This window comes from Alligator sinensis, unplaced genomic scaffold (genome assembly GCF_000455745.1).
Source record: "Alligator sinensis unplaced genomic scaffold, ASM45574v1 scaffold293_3, whole genome shotgun sequence".
NCBI classification, from domain to species: Eukaryota; Metazoa; Chordata; order Crocodylia; family Alligatoridae; genus Alligator; species Alligator sinensis.
Genome location: NW_005842604.1, coordinates 854,232 through 873,008, shown reverse-complemented (window position 1 = coordinate 873,008; position 18,777 = coordinate 854,232). Strand labels below are relative to the sequence as shown.

General features: G+C 43.4%; 1 protein-coding gene across 2 annotated transcripts in view; it reads right to left on the bottom strand.

Annotated features, from left to right (window-relative positions):
- Positions 1–5,020: 5,020 nt before the first annotated feature.
- Positions 5,021–18,777, bottom strand: part of LOC102371241 (quinone oxidoreductase-like protein 2) — a 20,625-nt gene continuing 6,868 nt past the window's right edge. The window contains exons 4-10 of one of the 2 annotated variants that reach the window (XM_025214773.1): positions 16,800–16,858; positions 15,729–15,794; positions 15,241–15,350; positions 11,331–11,412; positions 9,439–9,630; positions 7,267–7,323; positions 5,021–5,501 (exon numbers count right to left, since the gene is read on the bottom strand). In XM_025214773.1, the coding sequence (XP_025070558.1) occupies positions 5,433–5,501; positions 7,267–7,323; positions 9,439–9,630; positions 11,331–11,412; positions 15,241–15,350; positions 15,729–15,794; positions 16,800–16,858 (635 nt within the window). In that variant the 3' untranslated portion in view covers positions 5,021–5,432. Of the gene's footprint in view, positions 5,502–7,266; positions 7,496–9,438; positions 9,631–11,330; positions 11,413–15,240; positions 15,351–15,728; positions 15,795–16,799; positions 16,859–18,777 lie in introns of both variants that reach the window. The other variant, XM_006033025.3, reaches the window with a different exon arrangement.

The following is an 18,777-nucleotide window of genomic DNA, read 5'->3' as shown; positions in this document are numbered from 1 at the left end:
GATCATTCTCCACAATTCTGGTTACAAATTATTTTTTGCAGTTAACAATATTGGAGTTGTTCAACAAGAGCTGCCCCCTCCGAGCCCCCCAAAGCTGGCACGATCTGTTGGAGGGGAGGGGAGGGGAGGGGAGGGGAGGGGGTTGGACAAGGAAGGGAGGCATGCCCTCCCCTAAAACACATTCATCATCCAACTTGTTTTGTTCACCCAGCAGTAGCTGGTGAGTGTTTGTGGGAAGGACATAAATTATACTTCGTTTGATGACGGCATCAGAGTCAGTGCATATTGAACTTTGCCACTTGATAAAGTTTTACCTTTGTAATCCTGGTTCAGGTCAGGTGACTGGAGCCAGGACATAAAGGTTTCTCTCTTATAGGACTCCTGAATATCAGATCTTTAAAACCTGGTGGCACAAGTAAATCACAGGGCAGATTTTCAAGAATGCTTAGTCCTGTGACACTCCACTCAAAACATATCAAGTTCTTTTAAAAATCTGGGTCTAGGTTTGGGTGCACTTGAAAACCTGGCCCTACATCTTTCAACAGAGGAAGATGTATACAGAGATCTGGTCAGATGATCTGAACCACCTGAGACAGATATTACCGGTGTTCAGCAGCATGAGCATCTCGCTGCCAGTGCTGGCTGTGGACAGGTCCTAGCACCCACTTGCCTCTGACCCAAGATGGGTCATTCCAGTCCACAGCAAGAAAAGGTTGCCTACCATTCTCCTAAAGGATCTGAGGGACTTCTCCCCAAAACTGTAGAATCCCATGCATGCAAAGATCACACTAATGGCACTTCTACAGCACCAGACAAAAGGAGCATGAAACATTGCTGGATCGTGTCCACTTCTCAACCCATATACACACAAAGATGTATTTGGACAAATGGATCATTTTCTGAGCCTCATTGCACTACAAGGAAGAGGCAGGAAAGCACAATTTGGCCCCTACTGTTTGTGAAAGGCATCAGACTGGAAACTTAAGTCCCTTGTCTACGGAGCAGGCACAGTGCATCCTCCCCACTTCTGGCCTCACAGGACCTCTCAACCACAACAGGTGGGTTAATCATCCATTCCTCAGCTACTCCAGAAACACTTGCCTAAAAGGTTGCCGATTACTGCAACCGTGATGGTCATTTTTATGATATAGATGGCTGTTCTTAGGACTTGGGCAAAGTTCACTAACCAACTTCCAGATGGTATTGATAGTGTCTTCTGATTCAAACCCTATGCATCCATGTCAGCTAGAAAAAAATGGGCCTACATTTAATTCCCTAGTTCTCAAACTACCAGTCTATTATAGCCCTAATCTTTCACTCTGGGCTGTAGACGGATTCTTCTACACGTGCAGACTGAGATTCAGGCCAATGAAGTCATAGGGGTCTCATAGAGATTTAGGGGTCTGCCTACGTGGACCGAAGCACAGAATCAGGGTCTACACTGATACTCAGTACCCACATCTAATATATATTAATTAGAGGTGCACTGATACATTGATCCCATATCAGATTGGCACTGATATAAGGAAAATTGACAGTATCAGCAATCGGCTTTTTTTGGCTGATGTGGCCAATAATGTCACCAATAAATGCACTGTGCATGTGCGCAGCCACAGTGTAGCATGCAGGTGGCCAGGAGCACAGCCTGGCAGCATGGAGAACAGCCAGGTCCAACTGGTAAGTCTGTTGTGAGGGAAGGAGCATGGAGGGGAGAGGGGGCAGATCTAGTACCCCACGGTAAGGGAAGGAGTGGAGCTGGGGCTGCACAGGCAAGCAGGGCACGGGATGGAGCTGCGGTTCACAGGGGGGGCAACTGCTGCTGTGGCACACACCCTGGGAGGACATGGGGGCATGTGATCCTGGATCTGTGCACAGAGTGAGTGTGAGCTGCTGCTGCGGGCTTAGGCCAGGGATGGTGCTGGGCTCTTCCTGGCAGGGGGGCTGGGCTGTGGCTGCACTTGGGGCAGGCGGCAGCAGCACTGGGTGGGGGGGCTACAGCGGGCTACGATGATTTTTGGGGTGGCTGCAGTCCTCTCTCTATAATCACCTTCAGTGCCACCGCCACCACCCACCCCGAGCGCAGCCTGGCCCAGCCCCCAGCTGGGAAAAGCCCGGCACTGCCCCTGGCCCCAGTCCGCAGCAGCAGCCCACCCTTGCCCCACACACAGATTTGGGGGCACACGCCTCTTATGCCCTGGCGTGCACAGCAGTGGGAGCTCTGGCTGGGCAGAACCTGCCCCAGCCCCAGCCCCACTCCTTCCCTCACCATGGGGGCCTTGATCTGCATCCCTTTTGCCCCTTGCCTCACAAAAGACTTACTAGCCAGATGCTGCTCTCCAAGCTGCCTGGCTGCATATCAGCAATCGGATTGGTAGCAGCCGATATGGCTCATTAAAAATCGCCCATTAGTATTGGCCCAAAAAATCTCTATCTGTGCACCCTTAATATTAATACCAGCCAGGCTTCTCTCTCTTAATATATAAACACTTCAATTTAACAGTAAACCATTATTGCTTTTAATACAGGAGCCTCTTCCCATAAGTTACATGTATTTTTTCTCATTTTTTAACAATTACGAGTAATTTTACAAATTAACAAACCCTTCACACATCTGGACATGTAAAAATATTTTCTTCTCTAAATTCTCTCTTTAAAATATTTTTTTATTCAAAGCATGTGACAATTAATACAAAGGCAGGTGAAAATGTTACATTAATGATGAGGTAAAAAATTAAGGGCCCAAATACAGGTTATGCAGGTATTGAAAGAAACAGGAAACTCCTTTCGCCCTGGCTGCCTGCATCTGAGACAGTAACTTCTTCTGCTGAGCAGCTACTATGACCTGGAGTCACAGTAGATAACTCCATAGCACAGAGGGCAGTACAGTCAGTTAGAGGTAAACACAAGAATAAACCCAAAGGATTCCACAATTCTAATACTAGTTCTGACATAGGCTCCCTCTGTGGGCTTAATCAAATCCTTTCTGTTATAGGCCTTGTACTGAATGCTGGTTAAGGTTATGAAACTGCTGTATCTTGAACATCTCGATATAGCCAAGGCAGCCATATGCTGTCAGGGCTGTATGTCTTATCCCTCTGACCCATAAAAATAGAGGCATTAAATCTTCATGGCTCCCATTTAAGGGAGATCACTGTGGGACACAAGGATGGCTGAAATTTGAGAAACAAGTCCAACCAAGTTGGAGGGGCCTGGTTTTGAAGGGTGGAAGAATCCTCAAACAGGAGAGCAAAGGAGTCAGATGTCAACAGCAAGGTTTTAAAAAGCACAAAAGAATGTTCCTGTGCATTGAGAAATGTAATTCATGCACAATATTTGTTGTTTTTTAAATCAACAATATTGTGCATCTAGGGCTGCACACCTTTGGTGCTACCTAAAATGAAGAGCAGTTGTATTTACGAAATCTTGCATAGTCCATCCGTCTGTTTGCTGTCATGCATACATTCCTGTAGAGGTGAATTATAAACCCATAATGCCTACAAGATTGGGAATCAGCATGGGGCCTGGGGATTAAAGAGAGACAATTCTGAGAAGGTGTAACAGAGTCTGTACCCATGGCTAGAAATGGACCAGAGAGGTCAAGGGACAGTGCTGCGGTTTATTCAGGCCAATGGTAATCCAAGAGTACATGAAGCTGGGGTACAAGACTCCAAAACAGGACAGGGAACTCAATCAGAGCTGTGTGATAGGCCCCAATTCAGCAAAGCACCTAAGCATAGGCCTAAATCCTACCATTAACCTCAAAGCAGAGGGCTACTTGAAGCCATAAATTAAGCATGTGCATAATTGCTTTTGGATGGCAGCTGAATTTCTCCCTCCTTAAAAAGGATACCATTTATCTCTGGCACAACAGTAAATATTTGAAAGGCCTACACACTACATGCACTAATGGTCCCTCAGCCCACAGCTTATTTGAATCTGCTATTCTCTGCAAAACTCTTTGTGCTGTTGGCAACTATATAAGACTCTCAAACAAAGCATGTTTTCTGCATCAGGAAGCCAGTGATAACCTGAATAATTAGTCACATTTTTAAGGTGTGAATGATTTCTTTTAGAGAATGATAACAAATGCTAAGGCACGTGTTGGGCACAAGAAGAGTATCTGGTCTTCGCTTCACAACAGCCTGGATGTGAGCAAGGCAACCTGATACCCACAGCTGCAACAAAGCCATGTTAACCAAAGAAGTGCATTTTGGTCCAAAGAGTTTGGAGTAGTTAATAGTTGAACTCGTCCACTGGGCTCAAATCAGGAACAGCAACAATATGGAGGAATTTAACAATTTTCTTACCGAACATGAGACCCATAGTAGACATTTTCATATCTATTACAGCATGTCCTACAGTCCATTATGGGTGCAGATTTTTTAAGCTAGGTTGAAAAAGTAAAATGTGCTTCTTAACAGTGTTTCAGACCGGAGTTTCTCCTTTCGTGCTGTTATGTTTATTAAAGTAACTAGAGCATGGTTTCAGCTCCTAGGACCTAAGCTGAATTGATGCAGGGGGAAAGGGCAAAGTCTTTTCTCTCCATGGTACATTGATTATTGGGGGTTGGCTTCTTTCTCCTGAAGGAATTTTGCCACTGAACTAGACGGAGCCATGGTTTGGTTCACTCTCCTAAAGCGAGTGTGTCCAGCTGCCTGTTGTCTTTCTTATTTTACTTCTCATTTCAATTTCATCTCTCCCACACAAGCAGTTCACTTCTAGCTTGCTGTTCAGACACAGTTGCAGACAGGACTGCTGCTCTACATTGCCCAAGGGCAGGGAGTCTCAAATTGCTGTCTCTTACTGGTCTTCAAAGGCTTAATTCCATTTCTTCTTTCCAGCTCTTAAAAGGCATTAAAATAAACTCTAATAGTTACCTCCCTCCCGTTCCTGTAGTTGACACAAGGAACAATGTCATCACCAATAGAAAGGGAAGCAGCCTGTGCAATCAATGTGAAAGAAGTGAGTGGGTGAAGTGTGCACTATACACTCTATCAGCTAGGACAGGATCAATAGAGTGTAAGAAGCCCAGGTGGTATACAACACAAGGAGGCTGTAAGTACATTATCTCCCAGCAGTGAAACTTTTAATCAGATTCTGTTTACATTGATATCAACTGCATATCCACATGTCTTCTCTTGTCATAGCAAAGACTTATGTACCCTAGGATTCCTCACACTGTTTGTCAAGCACTATTGCACCTCCACCACAGTAAGCCAAAAGTGCAAATGTTTTTCCCATTAAATCATAACCACTCCCAACCCCTCTGTGCTACTGGTGATGATAAACAAACCATGTGAAAAATCACTTGAGCCTTGCATAAAAAATGTTAAAGTGACAATGCTAATTATTTCATCTTTTGAGAGTGATAGTCTCCTCTTCAAAACAGTATAACAGCAGCAGGGGGGTTGTGTCTGTAGAAACAGGCTGATTCATTTAACTGAGATGATGACCTTCCCAGTGGATTTACGCTGAATCACATGGCTAAAGGCTTCATTTACCTGCAAGTACAAAATCTTTATTGTTTACACAATTTTGAAAGGTCTTGGTTTTGTCCAAGTGCAGAACAAGAAAATATATCCAATTTCTCAAAGTTTTGCAGCATAGGAAAACAGCTGTATTGCTGATTGTATCTCCTAATACTTCATTTTCAGTCTTGCTGCCACTACTCTATCACTCACAAGATTCCACATGGCTGCTTTCTGTATTTACTAACACATACCGAGCAAGGTGTGTACTTCCATGTATTGCGAAATATAAATATAATAATGTATTACTCTAAATTACCTATGTGATACAAAAAGTGTTGTACAATTTGTTCTGCAGGAATCAACAACTCAACACTCAAATTTCAGTTGGTTCTTCATGGACTTTTTGCATCAAGGATCCATTTGTGAGATGGAAACAGCATATAATCTGATTGTCTCAACATACTGCCCTCACCTAGAAACTAAAATGTCATAAAACTACCAAAACAGAAATATTTTTGATTCATGAGATGGCTTCCAGAAAGGAAAATATAATTTCAAGACACTTTATTATCCCCTAACTCACCTTTAACGTTTCATCCCATTATATTATTATGTGAGGTTATCATCTTTCAGATTGTGCAGCAGGAACTGTCTTTTTCTGCAAGTTTATACAACTCCTAATACAATGGAGCTCCCACCGCATATTACCAAAATATTAAAGTTAAATAACTATCAAAATAATTATATACTGGTAAAAATTTTAAGCCAAAAAACAGGAAGAAAGGGGGTAAAGAAAAACAGTTCATATTTTGGAAACCAGGGTTCTGTACCATCCTTCTGCACATATTAAATGGAATTTCACAATCCCACTCTTGTACACAAAAATTAGGACTATATAACGTAATCCTGAGAGTTTGACATTTCACAAGACCATAACAGGTTGTGAAGTGTTTGAATTTAATCACATCCAAAATTCTTGAGGAAGAGGCAATATTTTTTATTAAACCAACTAGATAGTTGCAAAAAAAAAAAATGTATTTGCAAGCTTTTGGGCTCCAACACCCTTCTTCAGGCAAAAGAGAAGTCAAAGATTGTAAAATTTCTCCCAGGTAGAAACGAAACTTCATATTGCACACGATTCTGAATTTTGCTGCATCCTGCCTACCACCACACATATTTAAGGTAATCAACATGCTTCTGCCTTTGTTCGAGCCTAATTTGCATACCTATAGAGCAACTCTTCTCAACTGAACTTTTCCAACCAGGAGATCCATAACATCCTCCAACTCTCCTGTGCGATACGAAATTTCATTTTTATCTAGGCAAAATTTTACAATCTTTGACTTCTCTTTTGCCTGAAAAAGGGTGTTTGAGCCCAAAAGCTTGCAAATATATATATATATTTTTTGCAACTACCTAGTTGGTCTAATAAAATACATATCGCCTCTTCCTCAAGTTTTGAATGCCTTTGCCTCTACACCAATACGGCCACAACCTATATTCCTGAACTTAATCACAGCATTTGCATTATGCAGTATTTACAGATGCTTTGCCATTATTGGAATTTAGAGTTAAAACTAAGGCATAGATGATCAGTCTCATGCATTTCCTAGTTCAACTCTTAATTGCTTCTTGCCCCAGGGGTACATGAGTTCAGGTTTTGGGGCCAACCTTTCCACCTTTTTGCAGAGTGCTGACAGTAGCCTACCTGATTAGAAACCCATTTTTTCCTACTGGCATACCTTGGAGAAGAGCAAACCCTGAAAAGAATTGACATCGTGGGCAGAGTTCTTACCTCCTCCAGTTTGAAAACTTCTCCAATATGAGGTTCAATCTTTCCCTCATGGCAGTACTGAAGAGCAGAGGAAATAGAGGATGAAAAAAGAGGGAACTCCTCTTCTCGGTACCGACCCCAATATACTCCCATGGCAGACACATTCTTCAGAAGCAGCAGGTTGGCTGAAAATGAGGGGATTGTTCCTCCAGCAAAGCCCACCACCACAATCCTGCCCTCCCAAGCCAAACTGCAAGGACAGAAAGAAGATTGATTTAATGAAGAAAAAAAGCTTAGGGTCAAAGCCAAAGCTATAGTCCCTCAGGACTTAATGCATTCAAATCTGGCTCTTCATAGAATGCCATACAAAAGTGACCTCAGTGCCATTAGCTCAGTAAACAAGGGATCAATACATTCTGCTATTGCACAAAGACTTCATCCACACTTGTAAAATAAAAAGGTGCATGGAAGAGGCTCTTTGTGGTGGCCTACAGAAAGCCAGCTGATCACACAATGCTGACTGAGGCTGCACGCACATTCAAATAATCTCAGAGAATTTTCCCAGATTTGTTCTCCTGGTAAAGAAACTTATCCAGAGTTGTGTGTACAGTCATTCAAATGCTGAGATCCTGAAGAGTGGAGAGCTTTTAGTGTTGACACTGTGCAACCAGGGGAAAGGGCCCTATCACAGCATGCTCTGCAGGCTCCCTTAGTCTGACTGGCAACAGATAGCAACAGTGCATAGGGCAGCCCTGACTGGCTGACCCAGACTGCCCATGATCAACCTGTGTTCCCCTGCAGCACAATGGTGGGACTGTCAATAAGGTGTGTTCTGCTCCCTGCTGGAGCAGAGTCTAGCAAGAACACAGAATCATACGTAGGTAGGGCTGGAAAGGACCTCTGGAGATCATCTACTCCAACTCCTTGCCAGAGGCAGGATCATATGTATCCAAACCATCCCATACAAACCATAATCTAAACTCTACATAAGACTAGTGTCAACCCTCACACAACAGAGCTAACACCCTAATCTGTCACAGGTAAACCAGAAGAACAACATCAGCCAATGTCCTGCTTCTATGAAATGTTGTCAATATATTCTGAAGAGATCCTGGGTAGAGGGCCACTCACTATAGAGGAAGGTAAAAACCCATGCAGTCCGTACCAATATGACCATGGGGTCAAATTCCTTCCTGATGCCAAATATGGTGATCAGCCTGACCCCGAGTAGAAAGGCAGTTCTCCTAGACAGGAACCTCCAGCTTTGGTCCCAGCAGAAGCATTGGCACACCCTACTCAAAAGTTTCCCAGCCTTGGCTGTAGCCAACACCCAATGCCTCTGACAAAGGCTTAAAAACACCTTGACAAAAGGTTCACCAGGATTCCCAGGGAGACAATGTTCTCTTCTAAGAGAAGCCATAACATGTACAGACATTCGCTCTCCCAGAAGAAACTCTCCTATGAGCAGTTTAGCCCTGGTTGTTCCCAAGTTTTTTTTCTCCTGGAGCAGCCATTTTCACTCTGGGAGAAAAAGCCTGAACATCCATACACTTTTGCTACTCTCCCAGGAGAAACCACCTCTCCCAAGAAAACCTGAATGTCTGTACAAGGCCAGAGCCATCCTGTTTCCAGTCTTACCTCACAAAAGGAATAGGTAAAAAACAATTAATATATTTTCTTATTATTTCTCCACCCCCAAGTGAACAATTGCTTTAGTTGCCATTGGGATAAAATAAGCAATTGCCACCAAGGGAGGCCCACAAGATGCTTTCTTAAGCTTCAGAACCTCTGCTCCATGCAAATTTTTAATGCAATTCTTCTAAGGACAGCTGTGGTGCTGGACGAACTGGTGCTGCTGATTAATATCTGACATTCTTTTTCTTAGTCTATACCAAACCCACATCCCAGGATGGCACTAGGATGCAATGTTGTCTTTGAAATGTCACTTTTCAGCTAACATAAAAAAAAAAAAAAAGAAATCAAAGCCTTGCCCTACTTGTGGTCATTAAAGATCTGAGATTCATAACTCTTTCCAGAGAGCAACTTGCTAAGGCCAAGTTCCATCTTGTAAAATTATTTCCCGCCTCCTTATACTCCCTAAAGCATGCAGGATGAGCTGTGGACTAGAGGGAAGGGTCCCAAGAGATCACACACTTGACCGTCCTGATCTAAATTATCTAAAGCGAATCTTACTTCAACACACCTGTGTAACGCTTGCTTGAAGATGTCTCCTCCGACAGCATCTATTGCTACATTGACCCCTCTGTTATCAGTAAGCTTCTTCACCTCATCTTTTAAGCTGTTTTGGCTGTAATTTACACTGTGTGTGGCACCCTTCTGTAGTGCCAGATTGCATTTGTGATCACTTCCAGCTGCTGCAATCACCTAAAAGAAAGACAGACCCAAGAAAAACCCAACATTGCACTCCCGCAGCACGACAGTGTCTGCCCAGAGAGATGCTTGGGGATCTTTCTATTTAACTGCAACAAGCTACACTGCTATAAAACTGTTCTGTCTCTTCTATTAAAATATCCCAGCATGTTTTCCATATGACATAAACCATATCTCTTTACCCATCCCTGAAAGCAGCCACCTTTGGGATGGAAAACAGCAGCTGTTTAACAGAGAAAAAGAAGCATTTCATGAAAGCTTTGGGCATAAAACTGAAGAACAATACCATATCCAGCTGAAACTGCAGGGTACAATTATCCAAACCAGACTTGGTACTGAGTTAAACACTATTGTTCTTACAGAAAATGCCACTCGATTTTGAATTACTACATGTTTTTAGAACCTGTTTTAGACTTCATCAAAAGCAGCATCCAGCAGCATAGCAGGCTTTAATTCAGAAGGGAGAATATAAACCCCTGAATCATTTATTTCAAATATATCCAGACAGAGTTTTTGGTTTCTTAGAGCCTTCTGAACATAGCAAATGGTCTGAACTGGACTTATTTATACATTGTCACTTTGCACAGTACTCTTCAGCACGGTAATTAATGCATGACTATGAAACCGTCTTCTATACTTTAGTGGGGGGAGAATGAAAAAAGCATGATGTTACCTTATCTTTATTGGGAGGTTGGAAGTAAAAGTCCAAAGCTTTTTTCCCATATCCATTAAACACTATTTTTCCCTTAGATCAATATTGGTTCATATCTCAAGGAGAACCTGGCTAAAATTCCTCAAACCATGCAAAAGACTTAGAAGCCCATGACCATGACTTCTAATATGAATTAGGCTCTAGGTCATCCCCTGTACTTCCCAGTTGGTTAAAAGAACTAACTAGTAATGGAAAGAATTAAAGAAAGCAATGAGGATCCATACTGGGGCACAGTAGAAGACAACCGTTTTATGAGGAAAAATGTGGTAGGTAGTCTCTGGTATTATTGGAAGGGGTCAGTTGGCTTACTGCAGCATTTCCCAAACTTTGAGTTTACATCCCACAACACCGAAGGTGGGCACCTGTGCCCTGCTACTTTAGCTGCCACCATTTCTCTTCGCCAGCTCCCTTTGCCAGCAGGCAATGGTTGGGGGGAGGGAGGAGAGGAAATCAGCAGCAGTGGCTGAAGTAGGAGGATGCAAGAGTGCTCACCTTCACTATGGTAGGGTTCCCACTGCTGATAGCTGCCAATTCCGCCCCCTGGCAGCTATCAGTGGTGAAGGAAGTTGGCAGGGGCAGCTAAAGTAAAAGGTGCAAAAGTGACTGAAGTAGGGAGGCATTGCTGATTGCTGCTATGATTCACACATGCCACATTAGGAAACTTCTGTGCCCCCATCTCCCAAGAAGGCACACACCATGATTTGGGAAATGCTGGATTTCTGGATTACCAGCCCCTCTGTCCTAAGAAGTCTCTGAGTTCTTTTTCCCAGCTCTGCCAACTAATATCTTGGGCAACTCTGAGTCTAAATATATACCTTGGTAGGCCCACCTGGAAAACAGAGAATAGTGGTCACCCACTTTGCGAAGCTTAATTCATTAATGTTTCTGATGGTCTTTGAATCCTGAATATCCTACACTAGGGTATGGTCATTATGGCAGGATGTGCACAGAGAATATGGATATGTTTTAAAAAAGGAAATACCTTTGCCTTAAAAACATTGGTTGCAATATCAATAGTAGCAAGTCCCATGGCCCCAGCAGCTGCTGTCACTAAAACTGTTTCCCTAGGAGAGAGAGAGAGAAGAGAAAGAATGAAATAAACAGGTTCTTAACACAACAGAAGAGCATTTCCTTACTTTTTGAATGTGAGCTTTCCTGTGAGCAATAGCTATTCATCCAGTAATTTTGATGAAAAATTACTTCGATTAAAAATACTCCAGCAACCAAATGACCACATTTCAGTAGTAGGAAAGTATTCCCCATCTTCTGTACTATCAGTATTATATTATCACACTCTTCCCAAGAGGAACCACCAGGGGGAGCTTGTCTTCTCCTTTGAGTGAACATTACCTTGTCTCTACTCAAATGAAAGTGAAGTAATCTGATCAGAAAGTTTCTGCATTTTGTGAATGCTTATATGTCACCTTCAGCTGGCACCAGCCTTTACACCAGTGGCCACTGCCACCCACTTTCCTCTTCCTACAGGGATAGCTGTCTCTTCCAGGGATCTAATGATCCACCTCCAAGATCCCACATCTGCCCCACCTAGCAGCCCCTAGCACAGGGGTGGGCAAAATGTGACCCATGGGCCAGATGCAACTCACCAGGCCATTCTACCCAGCCCACGGGGCCCCTAAAAAATTTAGAAAATTAATATTTATCTGCCCCTGGCTGCCTGTCATGCAGCCCTTGATGGCTTGCCAAAACTCAGTAAGCGGCCTGCTGCCCAAAAAAAAATAATTGCCCACCCCTGCCCTAGCAACTCCAAGCACCATGCATCACCCCGCCGTGTCCTCAGGGATGCCTTGTGCAGCGCTGCCTGCTACCCTGCAACATCCCTTTATAGGTGCTCCAGTGTACAAGGAGGTAAGCTCTGTAAGATATAAATTAATCTTTAAATAGGGTGCCACTAAATTGTGAAAAGTTATTGAGCGGGTGCCTTGAGTCTTAAAAGATTGAGAACCATTGTTCCAGAAGTCACAAAGACACTCTCTGCATTTCCAAACCCCAGGCCAGCAGTGAAAACTTTCCCCACGAGCTTCCCTGGCTTTCAACAGCATCAGTGTTTCCCTTAAGATCCGAGTATAACACTATAAGCCTGCTTTTCCAAAAGGACAGCTGCTGCCTTACAATAAATCAGCAGAGCAATACACAGCATGCAATGATACTGGACAGCAAGACTAATCCTTCAGTTACACAACAATGTTGACTCGGATAAAATTTGCCTGGGATACATCCAGTTCCTGCCAGCTATTTCACAGCCATATCCCATATGGAATTAGTTTCAGCTCAAAACACATTGTCTATGGCTTATAAAAATCATTCTGTATACAGAAGCTTCCTCTTTTAATGAAGAGCTTTGCAAGGGTATCAAACCCTGTGTAAAACAGGCCATTTTAAAAGTCATTCAGAAGTTCTCAACTGATTTGTGCATTCTTAGTTTCTAAACATACCCTCACACAGGCTCTGAGAGTTGAGCAAAATTAAAATATATAATGCAAAATCTGCTGACCAAGGTACTGCCCTTTCATTACAGCTGCTTCCCATCTAAGTTTACATGACTCACATCACCGCAGCACATCTCAGCTCTCCAGAGGCATTTATAAATATTAGTATTTTTCTTTATTTTCAAATTCCTCTTTGAAGTAAACAATTATCCCTATTTTCTAAATGAAGAAATTGAGGCACAGAGATTAAGAGCGTTGCCCAAGGTTCTAAAACAAATCTGTGACAGAGAAAGGAAGAAAAACTGATGTCTCCCAAGTTCTACATGGTGCTTTAACCTGTCTTCCTAAATGTTAAGGTACTACTGGTCTCAGAATTTCTGCAGGGATTTCTCACAGTATGAGCCAAGGATTTATCCCACATTAAGCAAAGGCCATATTTCCAGACCACCAAGCTGCTCCAACATCAACACTGCAAGTCTCCTGTTCACTAATAAAATATGCAACTCCACCATTGTAATTACCACCCTTGGCCGGAATGCAAAACATGACTGGGACTTTGACAGGGCAGTGATGGAAGAAGGTACTAGAGGACAGAGCCTTCCATGGAAAATACCCTACAACAATGGTTCTCACACTGTTCCGAGGAACCCTGAGGTTCTGTGATAGTTTACTGGGAGTTCTGCAAAGAGATTGGGGGTAATGGTGGAGCAGGCCAGGAGGCAATGCACTGCCATTGCTGGGTCACCTGGCTCTCTGTCAGTCTTCAGGATGGAGGTAGGGGTTCCACAGCAGAAGAAGTGATATGAAAGGGTTCCATAAGTTTAGGAAATTTGAAAACCACTGCCCTACAAGACCAAATTGTGGCATAATCTCCAAAAGGAAAAAGTAGATGCATCATTAGGGACATTAAAAAAAAATCATAGCCAAAGGACTACAAAATCTATTCTAGAAAATGTGCCTGTCTTCCTAGGAGTAAGTGGGGTACAAAGATATCGGAAATGACTTACTGGCCATGTAGCCAATCTATTTTTCTAATAGTCTGTTCCAGTGCTTCTCAACTGGAGTGCCACAAGACCCTCCCAGGAGTGTTGCAGTGTGGGCAGTGCTGTCACACCCACAGGTAAAATGCCTCACATACTTTGTGCACAGCCAGGAAGGGTTACTGCATATACTCACGCTCCTCCCGCATTAAAGTTTTCTGATAAGGCTAAAGCAGGCAGAAGTGCCTATGCTGCAGCCCTTCCCAGTCCAGACCCCTCCAAGCTCCTCCTGGAAACAGAGGTGCATGAGACAAGGCTATCTGGGACAATTGGGACTGTTTCTAAGAGATGTCATGTGGGTTCAAATCAAACAGGGCTGCAGCAAAAGTGGGCACTCCTGCTTATATTAAGCTTATCTGATAACCTAATGCAGGAGGAGCGTGCGCTCATTGCAGCCCTTCCAGGTCTGGCTGTGTAAGAGGCATGTGGGGCACTTCTACCTGGTGGCAGCAGCGGCATCACCATCGGTGAGAACCACTGAGGTAGAACAACAGTGGTTCTCAACCAAGGATGCCACCAAATTAAAAAATTGTGGAAGGGTGCCCTGAAACTAAAAAGGTTAAGAACCACTGGTTTATTCTAATTTTTCTTGTACAATATTAATGTTTACAAATCTGCACCTTTTTCAGGAGTGTTGCACTGTATGTCCACTGGGTGGCTATACAGTTCTATTTTGCTTTGTGATTCTAATGCTCTCAGGATAATCTGACCTGTTTTCACCTTCTACTTGATGTAGCACAACACCCTCCAAATTCTATTATATTCTTGGCAAATTAACTGTGAAACAGGGCTCAGGGAAACCTTGCAGCCCCGCTCCCAATAGGACAGAGAAGCAGGCCAGCTCAGTGACTAAGCAGTTAGAAACTCGGAATTCCTGTTATTCCCAGGAGACTACATCCATCTTGAAATCTGCCCTAAGAGGGGCTTAGTTTCCACATCTGCAAAATGACAACAAAACTACCACATTGGGGGGGGCACAGCATGAAAGATTAGATTTCAAGACAGTCTGCATGTGTGCTATCCTATTTTCTTGCAGACAACACACCTTTTTCCCAAAAAGCAGCTACTGGAAATTGGAGTGCACACTGTATGTGAGAAATGAACAGGTTCTGTGGTTTGCAGATTTTACTTTGTTTCACTTGGAACAATTAATAGTATGCAAAACAATGAGCATGCTCTGCTCCCTATCTATTGCTACTTACTACAAGGAAAGACCCTTTTTCCGTTCTGCCTTTCAAAAACAATGAGCATATTATATTCTGGGGTGTGTTTTATATGAGAAAATATATAGTTTTTTTGTTTTTTGGATTTTCTTTGTGGGTTGTTTTTTTTAAAGAGGATAAGCAGTATGCCAGTGCCAAGTACTGGTCCCCATGTAGTGCTCTGGGCTCCCACAGTCACTTACCCTGGCTGTGTGTGTGCTCTTCGCTCAAGGGCCAAGCTGGCTGTGCCATAAGACACAGGCAGTGCAGCAGCGTGTTCGTAAGACACACCATCTGGGATCTGCCATAGCATCTGCATAAGAAGACAAAGCAACACATTAATTCCAGAAAGAAACAAAGAATGAAGTTCTGTATTCTGAAACGCCTCTCTAATGCAGCATAAACATGGTTCAGAAGCATGTTGTCACAATTCACTAGAAGGTACAGGATAAGAAACTGTTAATGTCACCTGAGCAATATTTAATGTAATTTCTCTTATCAATCTACTCCATCTTTGCAAGAATTCTCCAGGGCAAGCTACATCGCAAATCCTAAAGTTACTGACAGAAAGGGCAAAAAAAAAATCATCCTAAATGAAGTCACAAGCTAGATGATCTAATAGGAGCCAAACAAAAGACATAAAAATCTTTGTTGTAATGGAATACAAATTTATATTAAAAATGGTTGTTACCTTCTGATCAATAATGCACTCCTCAGCCATTGCCTTGGAGCTTGTCACGCCAAGTACTCTGTCTCCCTGCCAAAAAAATTGTTAGTGGACAAGTATTAGAGTGAGAAGAGTCACTTGGTCCTGCTTCACTCTCTAATTTAAATGTTTGGCTTTCCCATTTTATCAGGAAAAAACAAACAGCATAAACAATGTTTGACAACTGTCTGGTCAGTCATGGAAATAATCACACACATTTTTGAGTCTTGCCCTAATCCTCTTCTGAAAACAACACCCAAACTCTTCCACACACTCCTGTGAGGCTCCTGCCCTGCAGCCCTTGTTAAGTGCAATAACACAGTTACTACTAATCAAGGCCAGCTGACCCTTAGCCCCTTCCCTCTGAATGGTTCTCAAGCTCCACTTAAGGAACTCCTCCAGCACCTGAGCCTTGCTTCCCAACACACTGGTCTTCAGTGAACAGGAGGGTGTACAGATATGTGTTGCAGATTATGGTGGGAATGTGTATGATGTAATGGCAGTGATGAGTTTGTTGGACTGTCAGATGAGCCACAGTGGACACAGGACAGTTTTTGGTAGATGTGAGATTATCTATATCTATAGACATATCTATAGATATTAAAAAAAAACCTTTTCGTTTCAGCAACACCTCTGATTTCCCTTGTTTTGGACCCTACACCTTTAGCTTGCTCCTTGATTTCAGCTTTTGCATTCTCCCTACAGACCTGTTTCCCCAACTCCTGACCTCGGTTTGGCTTACTTTTGGACTCTGCCCTGTGAATTATCCTTTAGACTTGGTACCTAGGCTTCTGACTGCCAGCTCCTGACCCTGGCTTGGCATTTTGGTTCCTGACATGTAGCTTTCAACCCTTACCCCTGCAACCCTCAGCATCATGCATGGCTCTATCCACTAAGCAAGCCAGTCTGGACCATGACAACTCCTGTCTAGCAGAGCTCTCAAGAACATACCACAAAACGATTAAAGATAATCCCTGTAATGAATCCCCATCCTCACTGGTCAGCTAGATACCATGATTCCATTCCTGTACCCGAGCCCTATTTCATGCCAGTTACCTTCTGCACTGTGCTGACATCTGTTCCTGTCTCCATCACAACACCTGAAAACTCCATTCCTAAAGAAGGAAAAGAACATCTATATGCCACAGCTATTCAAACAGGTCACTTTCCCCACCTCCACCTCCAGTCATCCTTGTTCACTACAGACAAGACCTATGGGACATGAAAGGTCTCACCTATAGCAAAACTCTAGCTTGAGGTGAACAGAACACAGCAATACTGAGTTCAGTTAATCCTGCAAAGCAGGAAAACAGGTCACGCTGACCCGACCTATGGGCAACATTAAAATGTACTAAAAAGAGTGCAATGTCAAAGATGTTCAGAGCACGGCTGTTCTTTGGTTTTTAACTCTGGTATTTTCCGAAGGAAGTCAGGGTAGATTTGCACCTTATAGACTAACTACCTTAGATGTGCTATACACACACACACACACACACACACACACACACACACACATATCTATACACACACACATACACACACACACACTTAACATCTACTTTGGTTAGTCTACAGGTGCAAATCTATACTGCCTTCTTCTTGACTTCAGACTAACATGACTAACTACATCTCTCATTTTCCAGAGGGCCATATACCTGGTATAAGTTTGCAACATAAAATAATTCAGAAGTAATGCTGCAAGGAGGCCAGGAAGTGGCACTGTTGGCCTGAGAGAAATAAAAGACTTGATAAATGGATGGAGTAAGGAATGAAAGAAGAAACTTAAAAAGTAAAAGAACCACAGTCAAGCCACCTATCCTCAGAAATGTGCTCCTGGTATAAGAGAAACCATCAACTCCCAGACTGGCAAAGGCCAAAGAAGATATTAAAACCTGAAGCATTTAGTGCAGCAAATTAACACAAAAGAGGTGCAGCATGTCCATAGCTAGAGGAATAGGAGATTCAGTTACTGGAGGCAGGAGGAATGCTCCAGGAACATCCTTTAGCTTTGCTGACTCAAAGGCGGTGTCCAGACAAGCATGGCCGTACGATATGTGGTGCCGCAGACATTTCTGCAGCGCCACATATTGTACATTCAGCTGTTCTCCACACTGCAAGTAAGCAGCACAGGGATTTTTTTTGACCCTTAGATATCCGGGGTCAAAAAAACCCATGCAAAAAAAAAGCAGACCGGCGCATGCGAGGGCCACTCAGAACCGGAGCCTAGCCGCTGGAAGGCACTCTCCAAGCTGTAGGATCGCCACTGTTGCAGCCCCAGGAAGTCCCCATGATACATAGATTCATAGATTGTAGAGTTGGAAGGGACCACAATGGATCATAGTGTCCGACCCCCTGCCCCTGGCAGGAAAGAGGACCGAGGTCAGATGACCCCAGCCAGGTGACTATCTAGCCTTTTCTTGAAGACTTCCAAGCTACGTGATAGCACCACCTCTCTTGGAAGCCCATTCCAGATCCTGGCCACCCTTACTGTGAAAAAATTCTTCCTAAAAATCTAACCTAAATCCACTCTCAACAAGTTTACATCCGTTATTCCTAGTCACTCCCTGGGGAACCCTAGTAAACAGCGCGTCCCCTATTCCCCGTTGACCTCCCCTAATAAATTTATAGGCGGCCACAAGATCTCCCCTCAGCCATCTCTTGTGAAAGCTGAAGAGATTCGGCTCTCTCAACCTTAAAACCATAAAAACTAGGGAGGCGGTAGTCATGGGGTACCTAAACTACCCAGACATCTGCTGGGAGACGCAGACAGCAAAGTCCCACCGTTTACGCAGGTTCCTATCCTGTGTACAGGACCTCCATCTGATGCAGGAGGTACATGGTCCCACTAGGAGGGACGCCTTACTGGACCTGGTATTGGCAACGGGGGATGACATGGTAGGAGACCTACAGATCGGTGGTCACCTGGGGGACAGTGATCACCAAATAATAGAATTCATCATAAGATGTCGAGTGGGTAAGGTAACTAGTAGGGTGAAAGTGCTAGACTTTAGGAAAGCTGATTTCAATGAACTCA